This window comes from Simochromis diagramma, unplaced genomic scaffold (assembly GCF_900408965.1).
Source record: "Simochromis diagramma unplaced genomic scaffold, fSimDia1.1 OVJJ01000421.1, whole genome shotgun sequence".
In the NCBI taxonomy this organism is placed as follows: Eukaryota; Metazoa; Chordata; class Actinopteri; order Cichliformes; family Cichlidae; genus Simochromis; species Simochromis diagramma.
Genome location: NW_024387250.1, coordinates 8,487,892 through 8,502,538, shown reverse-complemented (window position 1 = coordinate 8,502,538; position 14,647 = coordinate 8,487,892). Strand labels below are relative to the sequence as shown.

General features: G+C 39.9%; 1 protein-coding gene across 2 annotated transcripts in view; it reads right to left on the bottom strand.

Moving 5' to 3' along the window:
• Positions 1-24: 24 nt before the first annotated feature.
• The window catches only part of adam12b (ADAM metallopeptidase domain 12b), an 88,789-nt gene continuing 74,166 nt past the window's right edge, over positions 25-14,647 (bottom strand). For both annotated transcript variants that reach the window (XM_040001406.1, XM_040001407.1), the window contains exons 21-23: positions 13,388-13,642; positions 4,606-4,781; positions 25-1,868 (exon numbers count right to left, since the gene is read on the bottom strand). In XM_040001406.1, the coding sequence (XP_039857340.1) occupies positions 1,817-1,868; positions 4,606-4,781; positions 13,388-13,642 (483 nt within the window). In that variant the 3' untranslated portion in view covers positions 25-1,816. The remainder of the gene's footprint in view (positions 1,869-4,605; positions 4,782-13,387; positions 13,643-14,647) is intronic.

Sequence of the window (14,647 nt, the reverse complement as noted above, 5' to 3'; positions counted from 1 at the left end):
AGTATGAATGAAATTAAAACACCGTCTTGTAAACAGGGGACATTTAATTGGCTCTGATGTCTTCTCACAGCTTAAATGTAATCCTGACACCTTTGTCATTCTTTTAAAACGTTGGAAATCGTCCAACATCATGTTTTCACCTCCTAATGTAATGGTGGCAACGTCTCAAAGCAGTTCTTTACATTTCTGTGCTTTAAAAAAAGAAGAAGAAAACAACAAAAGAAAAAAAAAGAAACACTGACATTTACACTTTACGATGGTTTTTAAACATGTTACACTTAAAATTTAATAAACACAGTACATTTAGGTTTTTACAGATGGCATAAACATTGAACAGCTAATTGACACAGCAATAAGACATATTTTCCAGCAGAGCGGTGACTCTGTTGAACACATCTGAACACATCCAAAACAAGGGAAATAAAGCATCATTTAGATACTACAAAAACACAATGCAGGTATGCAGGACGTGACTGGCTTCAGTTATTCTGCAGCAGCGATTGAACAAGCACTGCATTCGGAAACACTGCAAGTACAAAATGCCTTATGCAAACACTGACACGTTGCGCTGTGAAGTTAACAATTGAATCCCTCAAGTCAACAACTAACACTGAGAAAAAAAAAAGAAAAAGAGCCTGACTCATGCTCTGGGGTGCAATGAGCGCCGCTGTGAATGCGTGAGTGAGCTCGGCGTTCGACAACAGTGAAGTCATAGAAACTCCAAAAGGAATGTTGTGAAAGCAACAAAAAGAACAGGACGGATACGGTAAAACATCTCGCTGGAAAGCTCGTGGCGCTGAAGTCATCCGGCTTGGCTCGCCCTCTCAAGGACGAGGCGAGCGCAAACGTTAAACGTACAAACGCCAGTATTGATGTTGAATTATTCGGCGTTGGTGTAATTCTCTGGAACACAGTCAGTCTGTCAAGTCTGTTGACACTCCACAGCACTTGCCAGTATCAGGAGAAAACATGTCTAGAGTCCAACGCATGCCCCGAGCAGTATGTCAGAGGCAGGCTGAGGTGTGTGAAAATTACTTTCCTCTTTGTACTTTCCTGCAAAAATGAACTTATAAGGAATAAAAGAGCCTGGTGCACAGACTGTAAAGTGAGCGGATTAATGCCACAATAAAAATGTAGTCTACGTCTTAAAAGGGAATCAAATTCTTTTTATCCAGCGTTTAGATGATTCATGAAGAAAATAGCCGTATTTTCACGAAAATAGGAGATTTTTTTTTAGCACTGAGGCAACAAGGACATAGAGGACTTATTTGGTGTTCAGTACGTGATAAAAAATGAAAAACTGGAGAAATAACATCGCGCCACTACTTACCGACTCGTCCTCTATCTCCATTTATCATCATCCAAGTCAAAAAACAAAATGTTTTGCACTTTGATCATTCAAGCAACGTGACGAGTTATAAAAAAGACTTTATATTTCAGCATTTTGCTTAGAAGAAAATGTATAAAAACAATCACAGAATGCAAAAACGAAGTGTCCGTAATGACGCCTCGCGTTCGTCTTTTCCTCGAGTTTCCCACGAAGAGAATCATCCCTCATCAGAGTCCTCTTTGCACAAACCGGTAGTATCCTAGTTAAATAGTTAAATAGATAAATAGTTCACTGGTACCTGAGCAAGGATGACAAAGCACCTTTTAGAGGCGTAGCATCAAGGTTTGATGTTAGCCCCCGTTTTTGCTGGGAACTCTGTGACACTTCCAACTGTCCCAAAGGTCTAACAGAGTCTCAGAAATTAGTGCAAATTAAGAAAGTCTCCATCTATTAGTCGGAGATCTACATGTCCATGAAGTTGAGAGCTCAACAGTCCTTTTGAATCTTTGGTGGTCTGTATGGCAGTGCCGGTGCAGGTCTGAAGAGTGAACACAAACACAAATAGATTACAACATTACAATGGTAATAATAAGTAACTATATAAATATCTCCTTTCAGACAGGTTGGTCTCATTTCTGAAAATGTATATGATCTAAAACATGATGATAATCTGTCCAGTTTGAATGGATCTCTAAATTCAGAGAGAAGTCAAATGGAAAACATCTTTGCTTCAGCTTATCAATAATAGATACACGGAGAGATGAATGACACCATTAGGTTCTCTTTAAGCGTCTCTTTCACTGTGCACTTCAGCTCACCACCAGTTGTGAAATCTGCTTGAGAAACGGAGCCTGGATTGCTCAGCCCACACTGGAAAAGGATAGCGCTTTTGTTTTGTAGGGCAACGGTCCCCAACCCCCGGGCCTCGGACCGGTACCGGTCCGTGAGTCGTTTGGTTACCGGGCCGCGAGAGTTGAGGTTCAGGTGTGAAATGTATAGTTTTCAGGGTTTTTATCGGTTTTCAGCGTTATTTTGTTATCGTTTTTATCATTAACTCGGTTTTCCTGGGTCTTTTCCCGTGTGTTATGAATAAATCTTCTTTTTTTCGGTACCGGTACTAGTTTTATTTTGTTGTGTTTATCCGCGACACCTTAAAGGCCGGTCCGTGAAAATATTGTCGGGCATAAACCGGTCCGTGGCGCAAAAAAGGTTGGGGACCGCTGTTGTAGGGTATCGTTTCCAGTAACTAAAGTGGTCGATGCTGGAAACTGGACTGACTGTGAAAATGTAACTTGGCAAAAGAAGAATAATCTCATTGTCGATAATGACATCACTCAGAAAGAGATAATGGCATTATTTTTTTTTACTAGATTGGAGACAAGAAGTATATTTAGGTCTATACGTTTTGAATAAAGACACAGTTTTTACAGTTTTTGTAGTTTTGCCTCTGTACAGCACCAAAGATTATTTTAAATCAACTACGCACTCGATACGCACTAGACAGTTGACTTGACAGGCAGTTGTCTGGCCATGTCTTGTTCCCTGGCTGTGTTGTGACAAGTGAAGCAGGCATAATATCTGAAGTCAATTCAAAGTTTTCAATTTATATTTTATACTTTTCCACTGTAATTTTAAATATGAGGCTCAAAGAAACGTCAGTGTAAGTGAAGGAGGCAATCACTAGGTTAAAAAACAAAACAAATCTATCAGTGAGAGAACAAAAGCTTTACAAGTCACCAAATAAACAATCTGGGGTACTCAGAGCTGAGTAACACTAAACCAACACAAACTCAGCATCGCTGTACAATCGAGAGATGCCTTCATGAATAGAAATATAGAGTTTACATCAAGAAGGACAGATTAGACTTTGCTCGAAAAAATATAAGAATCTGCAAAGTTAAAAAAGGAGCCTTTGATATAAATGAAAAGAAACAAATTCAGCCAAGCTGGATTTGTGACTCGTGTTTATTGATGATGCGACTGCCGATAGAAGTAGCAGGATGAATTCTGAAGTGTTCAAGGCTATACTCTCTGCTCAGATTCAGCCAAATTGGACAGTGCTTCACAGTGCAAATGGATAATGGCCCAAAGCATCCTCCAAAAGACTCCCAAGAGTTTCTCAGGGGAAAGGAAATGGGACATTCTTCTTCTTCTATTCAACAGCCAGCTCAGTCACCTAATCCCAACAAAATAGAGTATGCTTTTCAGTTATTAAACTGGAGGAAGAGAAAGCCACAAACAAGAAGTAACTGAAGCCAGCTGCAGTACAGGTCTAGCGATATTAGACTTAAGACAATCACTGATTGCAAAGGCTTTTCATCAGATTATTAAAAACTTTCCTTATATTTAAGATTATGTCAGTTTGTCCAATTAATTTTGAGTCTCTCAAAATGTGGGACTGTGTCTAAAAATGTCAGTAATCCCCTTAAATTAAATCTTAAAGGCTGCACTTCAATAAAACAGTGTATATTTGATTTAAATTCCAGTGTGGTGGTTTTCAGAGGCAAAACTGCAAGAAATATGACTTTTACTAGTAAACTAACTATAAGTAATCCAGAGGAATTAATAAATCCAAACTAGTGTTTTACAGACAGTTGTGCATTCTGCATGATGGCAACGTACAACTGAAATTTAATGCTGTTGCGTTAAAAGCATGCTTTGTTTGCTTCAGTATATCAAATCCTCCACTTCACTGCTTTTGTGTACAGCGATAATAAAAGTGGTTTAATAAAACAGCAAGCATCACAAATGCGAAAAGTTTATGCAGCGAAAAACTATTTTTTATTTGCCCTCATGCTTTGTGACAGAAGAGGTAATAATCCTTGTATAACCACCGTAATAGCCAGGCTAGCACTCCCAACTATAAGGAGGAAGTTATGAATATCCAACAGCATACTTCACACAGAGCGCGTCAGCAAAGCTGAATTTAATGAGTGTTGTGAGAGTTGAAAATGATGAGGTTGGTGAACAAATTTATCAAAAGATTCACAAGTAAATGAGCGTCCCTCGCGCTCACAACAATCATTAATTAGCCTTTAATCACAAAATTACTTGAACTCCATTAGTGATGCAGCCTGTGACAGAAAAGATGACATTACTCTTTTCCCGAACTGCTACGGCTTCTTCTTAGGTGCAAAATGTCACACAAGAATTAAGTCTCTTCAAATAAACTACCACAAACTAAGTGACAAAAAAAAGCCATCAATTTAACAGAGAGATGAAGATTTCTGAAAAGGCCTTTTAAGTAGTGTATTTTTTTGTCATGCTCCACAGACCTGCTTGGTAAAGGGATGGAGGGTGGAGGCCTTGGCACAGTGGGGATAGGTATGGGTAGGGCCGCTTTCCCGGGGATGTGCCCCCCTGCTGTTGCGACACTGTTACCCAGTCGAGAGCTCCTCCCAAGTGGGTCTGCAGGTAGGGGCTTCTGGGGTGGACTGGGTTTCTCAAAGTCCTATAAAAAGAACACAAAAAGTACCAATTTAGTTCATGTACTAATTTAAAAAACACCACAAAGCACGTCAGTCTTATCTTGAGTCAGTGCACAGAGCAAGTGACCTTCTAAGCTTTTTTTCAGTATGGATTAGTTGTGCAGCAGCTATCTGAACACAGACGCAAATGCGTTTCACTAGAGGGCACTGTGTTATCATTATCTCCTCTGAATTCCCACAGCTAACATGAGATGAATCCCAAACCTCCCCCTGCTCGTCTCCACCACCTCTGTGGCAGTGCTGTGAGAGTTTAGAAGGTTATCTGGATGAGGTGTCATCATGTGGTACTAATCTACACAGAGGGAGCGGTAGCAGTTGATAAACATCTGCTACCAGCTGCCTGGCTGCTATCACACACATGACACACAGACATGCACAAAACCTTCCCACAACTGCCCACGCCATGGCACACACACGCAGGTTTACATGAGTAAACTTTAAGTAATCTGCACGTGGAAGAAGAAAAAAATCCCCACATCATGCATGGATAAGACTCAGAAAGCTGGATGGTTTAAAACATTCATGAATGCAGCCAAGATGTGACCGAGTTTGTCACATCTACATGCAAGAGTTATAAACCTGTGTGTTCACTGCTGTGCAACCCAGGCGCCTCAAATGTGACAATCTTTCATGGCAACACTAAAGCGATATTCATTATTATTTAACTGCATGTATGCTTTTTTTCTTCGTTTTTTTTTTTTTACATAAATTGCAATAAAGAAATTCAAATGCAGTGATACTTTAAACTCACCAGACACAGTTAAAGTTTAAACTGAGCATCAGAATGAGGAAGAAAGGTGATTTGAGTAACTTTGATTTTTGGTTTCAGACAGGGTGGTCTGAATATTTCAGAAACTGCTCATCTGCTGGCATTTTCCCACGCAAACATCTCTAGGGTTTACAGAGATTAGTCCAACCCCCCCAACCCCCACCCAAAAAAAAAAAAAAAAAGCAGCTGGGTGATTGTTGATTTCAGAGGTCAGAGGAAAATGACCAGTCTCCTTCAAGCTGACAGGAAGGCAACAATATCTCACAAGTTACAACCAAGGTGCGCAGAAGAGCATATCTGAACAAACAACATCTAGAACCTTAAGCAGATGGGCTACAGCAGCAGAAGACCAGACTGGGTACCACTCCTGTTAGCCGAGGACAGGAAACTCAGGGTGCAATTTGCACTGCCTCACCAAAACTAGACTGGATTAGAAGACTGGAAAAATCAGGTCTGTCTGGTTTGATGTGTCTCAGTTTATGCTGTGACATTTGCATGGGATTCAGAAATTAGTATAAACAAGATGAAGTGTTGCTGCATCTTACACTGTATCAAAAATTCAGGCTGCCGCTGGTGGTGGTGTGCTGTGGCTGAGCTTTGCTTTAACAGCGCAGCCTACCTGAGTATTGTTGCTGACCATGCTCATCCCTCCATGACAACAGAGTACCATCATTTGATGGCTGCTTCCAGCAAGTCACAAAGCTCAAACCAGTTTAAACTGGTTTCATGAACCTGACAAATGGCCTTGAATAGAAAAGCTGCTCCAGTAAACTTGCTACCACAAGGGTAGTTGTGAAGGCCAAAGGGGGTTTAACCTGGTACTAGCAAGATCAACCTAATAAAATATCCAGTGAATGTTTATATAATAGAAAACCCCCACAAAGTTTATGGCATGATTGAGGGGAACACACGATTCATAAAAATGATGTGAATAGTTTTGTGTGTGAGAACTGACTAGCCTGTGTATCAGTCCCTGACCTCAACCCCATCCACCTTAAATGGAGATGTGAGTCAGACCTTACCTTGTCTAGTGTTGATGATTGAATGGATGTAAATCTATGCAGGCAAGCTCCAAAAATCGTGTGTCTATTCTTACTCACCCTGCACTTTGTCCATGGAGTGTATGTTAGTGTGTTGCTGCAGGTTGAAATAAACAAGGAGAAACTAATATTACAGCAGCAAATACCAAATGTTTTCATTTTTTGGCAGAATAATCTGCGGTTTAATTTCTGGATAAAACCAGAAATGAAGCTGGTCCATAAAATGTCAGAAAATAAATAAAATCCTCCTAACAAATTTTCTTGCCAGTCTTTTCCAACCAGCAGTCCAAAATAAAAGCTTTACAACAGCTTTGCTGACATCTGCTCGGCCACAACAAGAGTCATGTCTGCAAGAAGCAGTTAGAACAAGAAGAGCTCTTTTCATTTACTGCATGTTGTTAGAGACAGTCATGTGAAAAAGGAAGTCTTCATAGGACATCATGCAGCCCTGTGAAAAACACACCCTTTGGCTCAAAACTTTATAGAACCACCTTTAGCAAGAATGAAGTGAAGTTATCTGTGTGAATTTATCAATCTGTCACATTGTGGAGGAATTTTGGCCCACTCTTCCTAACAATGTTGCTTCACTTCTTTAAGGCAACTGCAGTATTTCATTCAGGCTAAGGGTCTGGACTTTGACCGGATCACTGCAGCACTTTAACTTTTTCCTTTTCGGGCATTCTGCTGCCGTACTTGGGATTATTTTCCTGTTTTATGACCTGGCCAAGCTTAAGCCGACAGACAGATAGCCTCGTATTTGAGTCCACGGTACTTTGGTATACAGAGGAATTCATGGTTGACTCAGTGACTGGAAGGAACACAGGTCACATGGCTGAAAAACAAGCCCAAATTAATGCTGTGTTTGGTTTTTGCCTAACATCGCCTGTTTGGTCTGGTGGAGGGCGGATGGGGGGGCCTGTTGTTTTTCGAACCCGGGGTCTTTGGAGTGTAATTTTTTCAAGTTAGTGCTGCTGAAACATAAAAACAAGTACACCATATCGAACCATGTGCACACTGTGGGAATTTACGACTGTGCGTGAATACCCCCTGATATTGGTATGATCCGAGCTCAGGCACTAAGCAACTGAGCGAGAGGGCGGGGCAGCTGCTGCCTGTGAGTGCGCTGTTGGAGAAACGGAGCCAGCCATACTAAGGAGAGCTAAAGTTTGAGCAGGTACCAAAGCAAATCATTCGTACCGTACAAATAATGTAAATATGACGGTGCATCACGAAAGATTGATATCAAACTGATCACTTGACCAATATTACGTTACTTGCTCTTCAAGTGAATCAACAAATGGCGAAATGAAAAGCCGAACAAATGCTATTTTTTTTAGAGAGTCTTAGCTTACGTGTGTTTATTTCATATTTTCAGTTCTTACTCTCCCCGATTAAATCGGTTTCAGTTATGTACTGAAATATAAGAATGGACATTAGAGGGTTCTTTCAAAGAAAAAACTCAGGTAGATGTTATTTTATATATTATGCTTTGTATGTTGTTCAGTATATTTCTATGCAAAACAAGAGGAATTTCAATACACAGCAGTATATTCACAGTTGAAACCAGATATTTACATACACTTTATGGAAAACACAAGAACATTTTTTTTACTGTACAACATCAATTTAGAGTAAACTTGTTTTGTTTTGGATAAATAAATATTGAAATATCTTTTGAATTAGTTAAATGTCAGAATAAAGAGAGACAGAGCTGTCTATTTTTTATCACTTTCATCAAATTTAGGAGTACATATACACTAAGTTTATTGTTAATTAATAAAAAAAACTGCAGACGATTCCATTCTGAGCTGAAGAAGCTTCTTATGGGTTAGTAGAGTCCATGTGAGTAAATTGGTGGCACACCTGTGGATGCATATAAGGCAAAACACAGAGCCTGTTTCTTTGACATGGGAAAATCAAGAGATGTCAACCAAAACACCAGGAAAAGAACTGTGGAGCTCCATAAGTGTGGCTCAATTTTGAATACAATTTGGTGCCATTTACAATTAAGAAATACAGATAGTTTCTCTCTTTACTCTTAAAGTTAACAAATGTGTTTTTTATATTTATCAACCTAAAAAAATAAACATTTAGTCTGATTTGATGTTACAATTAAAAAAGTGTTTTTATCTGAAGAGTGTGTAAATATCTGGTTTCAACTGTATATTTGATGATTGTCAGCACAAAGAGGGAGAGAGAGAGAAGCAGAGAGGGAGATGGAGAATGAGGACAGAACAGAGATGAACAAGAGCAGGTGAGACACACATGTTAGTCAAATGGTTGTTTACCAAAAGTATCACCGTATCACAGGTCCTCATGTATCTCGTACCTAGTGTTTCTTTTTAGGTTTGCTATTTTTCAAATTCTACATTTATTAAGTTATGCAGGCTTGTTTGCACAACAAGGCTAAATAATTATATAAACTTTTCTCAATCTAAATAGTGTACTTTGGTAGAAATAAAAAATAAGTGTAGTGCAGGTCTATGATGATTTTTAGTGCTACTATCATCTAGTTCTGATTCTGTCTTGGTTAAGTCTTCAGTAGTCCTGATTTTGAACTGTTGTAGTCCTGTTTTAATTCCGGATCAGTTCTTGGTCTGGTTGAATTGGGGTTTAGTCCTCGTGTCTTGATACAGCCCTGATTTTGTTCTGCCTTGCTGCTTAATTAAAAAACTAGTTTAAGGTGTCCTGCATATGTGATATATTTTTTTCCTATATGAAGTCATTCTTTTTTGAACAAAACTCAAAACAGAGCCTATTAATCTTTCAGTCTTTCAGTCATTTCTAAAATAATAATCCCACATGCATACTACCCTTTAGGGCTAAGCCCCGGGTGTTTCAAATGTCTGGCTCCGCCTCTGTCTGGTGGTCTATCCAAAGGACATTGTTGCTGCAGTCTTGTTGTTTGTTCAGATGCAAGGCTTTGTCTTGGCAGCCCTTCCAAACAAACTGTACTTGTTCAGTCTTTTACTAATTATACTCTCATGAACTTTAACATCCTAACTGAGGTCTGTAGAGTCTGAGATGCAGCTCTTGTGTTTTTCTGAGCTTTGGACGGTCTGAACTTGGAGTGAATTTGCTGGGATTACCACTTCTGTGCATAATCAAGTGCATTTGAATAGCACCACCTGGCTTCTACTTACCGGCTTAATTCTCGTGGAAGCGGTAATAGTATTCTTAAATTTTCACAGGACTGCATAGAGCTCCTTTGTGGCCAAAGCACTTTGAGCAAGCAGTAGTGCTTGCTCATAGGGGGTCATATGATTGTTGGGTTTTTCTCTGTATGTATTATTGTAGGGTCTACCTTACAATATAAAGTGCCTTTAGGCGACTTTTGTTGTGATTTGGGGCTGTATAAATAAAATTGAATTGAATTGAATTTCCTTAATTATGTAGTGTTTGTGGTAATAACGTGTATACAGTGGGATTTTTATGCGATCCAATTTGAGATATCTGTGTGAATATTGTGTATCACCCACTGTGTCCTTTCCTGTGAGCGTCGTTCCCCTACTGCCAAGCTTCTACATGAAGTTAAGTTTAAGTGAAGACCAACTCTTTAAGGGAAGAAAATCAGGCTGTTTTCCAGGGAAAAGCAGAAAAAACTAAGATGTAAATAGACAGATGCATCCACTGTAATGCAAGATTAATCCAAGACCCATGTGCATTGTAATACCACTCTTGGCAGAAAACCTCAAACTGTAACTGGAAACTTGGTGGTGTTCACATGTCTTAATTCACAATGAAGGATTGCGCCGTCCTCTGTGGCTTGAGAAAGATCTATGAGCCCTGAGCCTACAAGCACCTTTCAAAACCCACCGGAGGAACTGAAAAATGCGCGGTCGTCTTGCCAAAAACAAAACTATTTTTCTAGGTTCCTTAAAAGATGACATTTTGGAAAGGCACGATTTTCACTCCTCGCCAGTGTGACGCTGCAGTCTGCTTGTGCAGTGCAACAAAACTGATCTGTTTCATATTTATTGGACTCTACGGGTATCTGATTTGTATTTTTCCTTCAGCAAGACTAGATAAAAAAAACAAACGGGTTCCACACAGTTTTGTTTTCATCGCAACAAACGTGGGATAGAATTTACTGCCCTGGAAACACCTTGATATTAATGGACTGCGCTCGGCACAAAGAGAAACACTGCAAGACAAGGCGCTGTTTAAAATAAGACATACTGGCACAGAGATCGGAGGTTGGGGTTTGTGTCAAGTCTTACAATAAACTTGTTAAACGCTTTCTTTTTAAGGACTAATGTCCTGTTCGTCCTTGTTGGCCTGCTATTAAATGTCAGCAGAACCCTGTCTTCTGTTTCTGACCCACATGTGCCATCTCTACTTCGCCCATCTGTTTCATTGCAATGAAATGAGCTAACAGATATTAGCAGGTAGCGGGATTTCACTGTTTTGGCAGGCAGTGAGCAGCCAATTTATAGAGCAAACAGTGGCCTTTCAGCTAAAGTACATCTTTAGTTGGCACGCAGTCATTGCAATCAAGGGTAATATGCTGCGAAGCTTAACATGGACACCACAAAACCATCCAGAAGTGGATGCGATGCCAGGTGTTTCTGCTGCTCACTAATGCAAAAGTAGCCAATACTTTAATATATATTTAAAATACACTTACATTGTATAAAGTAATTTATGTATGTAAAAAAGCAGAAGCATCTCTTGCATGGCCAGGCATTATTATGACTGAAATATAACCGTTAGCACAGAGTCATCAATGTGTAAGTGGCAGTAATAGATATTGATGGTTTTAACTACTACCCCACATAAAGTTGATCTAATAAAGGTAGTAGCTCCTTTGATTGCATATGATCATCAGGTGATTTATGGCAGAAATTTATGAAAGTTCTGCTACAAAACTTTTCTCTTGTTTTTTGCTCTTATGTGGGATAATTGTATGTTTTTGGGACAGCAAATGGAATACTTGAAATAAAGTGATTTAGGAAGCCTACAGGGGATATGCCTCTATTATAAAAACTGCAGAAGGAGGCATTTGAAAGTGTTTGGCAAATCGCTGCATTTTAAAAACCTGATCCCATTCTTGAGACAATCTATTTGTGTCTACTAATCTCGAAAAAACTTGAGCACATGTGCTCATTTAATTTCCACCATGTTATCCTCGGAGGTATACAAACCGGACCTTTCTTCGTGCTCTGCTTTAACATCTGGGACTATGTTCTAACGCAAACAGAGAAACAGATGCAAAACGAATGTCTTCCTCCTTATTTTTCTTTTTTAAACAGACAGACACATCTGCCAATTTCCCTTGCACCCCGCTGTGGCTCACAAAGCGCCGTCATCCAGCACAGCTCTCCTCGCTGTGCTACTCCGGGAACAAATCGGGATTTGGATCCACCACCAGAGCGGACAGATGGATTTACTATCTCCACCGACTCTGATTCTGCCGGCTCAGCAGAAAGCAGCACCTTACTCAGGAGCTGGGTCACCGTGAGGGAGACAGATTGAATTTGTTGTCGATATGTGGGCAGGCGAACCCACTGCAGTGCAGAAATCCAGCAGGTTCTGTTATCCAACATTTAGCTACAGCCTTTAAAAATGACGACACAGGTGGCTGTTCAAGTTTTAGGCCATTAGCTACAATTTCCATATATTTTACATTACTGCAGAACATTTTTTAAGGGTACATAGCTTTTCATATTAATTCTTACCCTCCAATCCATTGGTTTCTGTTACTTTTAGTAGGTTCTGAGACTTAAAATGCACTTTTCATCTGCCACAGCGAGCTCTATTCTGCTTTGTTTATTGTTGAAGTTACATTTCTATAAAACGTATCAAGGAAATCAAAAGAGAAAAAAAGTAAATCATCATGCATAACAAAATCATGCATAATGATTTCATAACACCACTGCTTCTGATTCTGATCTCCAAGCACACACACATTTATCTCAGCACAATATCTGGACCTTTCAGCCGCACCACATGAATCTTCCTCTGCAGATGGAGTCTGCCCTGTAATCATCGAACTGTGGATATTCAAATTAAGGACCGTAAGGACTTCTGATCGAGTCAGCGACTTTTTTTCCAAGGTAAAGAATTTAGCTTTTACGGATGAAGTGGGCTTAAAGTGCTTAGAAAACGTGAAATTTGAGCATCTGCTATTCCATAAGTGCTAAGCAAACTTCATCTGCTGAGGAAGATTGCTTTTTTTTGCAAACTGACTCAAATCTAAGCTGTCACAGTGTCCTTAAATGCCAGGGATTCATTGCAATTGACTGAGGATGTAACTTTAACAAAAAAAAATACCTGAATGTTCACCATGACCTATTTCAGGGAGGCTTCAGGTCTTGGCAGGTTACTTTGGCACTTTACTGAAATGTAATAAAATTGATGGCGGCCTAGATATTGTGGAAAATAAGTGTAGAAATGTGTGGCGTGGTTGAGAATATAGTCTGGAGTAATGTAGAGGAAAATATACACAACTTGAATTTAATGGGCTGTTGAGAATGTACGGTCCATTAAAGCTGTGGTCAACAAAAATAAATTGCAATTTTAAACTTTACAGTAACAATTTAAGACGAAGCCAAAGATAAAGCTTGTGAGATCAAAGGAAGTCCCATAAACCTGTTTCACGACAGCAATTATGCCATGAAGTGGCAGGTAAACAGAAGTGTTAGTGATGATATTAAACACACTTCTGTGTGAGTCACGCTGTGCTGTGAAAAAAGGGTCTGTCAGTGTTTAAATAAATAAAAGCATTTATCAACGGTTTTGTTTTTTTTTTCACACTAACCTGGTCCACTCTGTACGACGACTGATGGCGTGGCAGGCTGAGAAAAGGTTGCACCCTAGGTGGCGGGGAGCTGGACGCGTGCGTCGGCAGGACTTTGTAGTGTGCCGGCAGAGGAGGCAGGGTGGGCTGCCCCACACTGAGAGACACCGGCATGGGCTGACTGATGTGGAGGGGCTGGTAGAGGGGCAGTCTGCGCAGGCTGTGAGAGTGGAAGTTGTGCGGTGGGAGAAGAGGCTCTGCACTCAGGAGAGATGGCTGAAAAGAGATCGCACATGTTATTTCCAGTAATACATAAATTGTAGTGAGCTGTGACAGGTAGCATACATAATAAAATGATCCTGAAACTAAAACTTAGAAATCAAACTGATTTTATACATTATGTTCAGGGACTGCGGCCAAATCTGGAACAAGGCATCTTTTCTCTCATGAGATCACAGTTTTTATATTTAGTCTTTGACAGATAAAGAATGAAACTATAACTAAATTAAACTTTACCTGCTTTTTTAAAATATAACATATGCAAATGTGAAAATTCTCATCTGACAGGCTTTTACCTTCCACTCTCTCTTACCAAGATTATTTTCTAAACCCCTGCAATTTAGTCTTGTTGGTGCTAAAATAATTAGAATGTGTGAACCGCAGACAGGCATTTTGATGATTCATTTTCTCTTATTAAGCAAAATGTCACAAATATTTCAGCTGCAGCTTCTGAACTGTGAGGACATTTCCACCCATCCATCGACGTTCTCGGGTCAGCCGAGAAACGTAACCTCATTTCCTCCTACTTCTACGACACGCTGAAATGACCTCACCTAGGAGCCACTTCGGATGAATCCAGATCCTCGCACCAGCTTAACTGCCTCCTTTTGATAAACATTATGTGTTGAAAAGCTCAAGCAGCAACTGAAAGTATTTAGGAATGGTTGCCACATGCTGTATCTGGGTCAGGTTTGTATGTTAATTCTGGATCCACTTGGACTCATTAGCGAGTCTCACTGCACACAGAACATCATCAAAATATATTTCTGAGGTGACACAAAGACTACAAAATGTCTCACACACTTTGGATTAAGTCTTACTACCCTCTAGACTATATTAGATGGTGTCCTATGGCCTTTCGGCTCATGCCTCTCTTTAAAAAACAGTTATTGATGTCTGGCCCCGGTTGGTTTCACAGATCCTAAATTAAAGGTCCCATATTACACCCCTTATTAGCCAGTTAATTCAGGTCTCACATGTCCCTAGAAGGTGTCTTTCAAG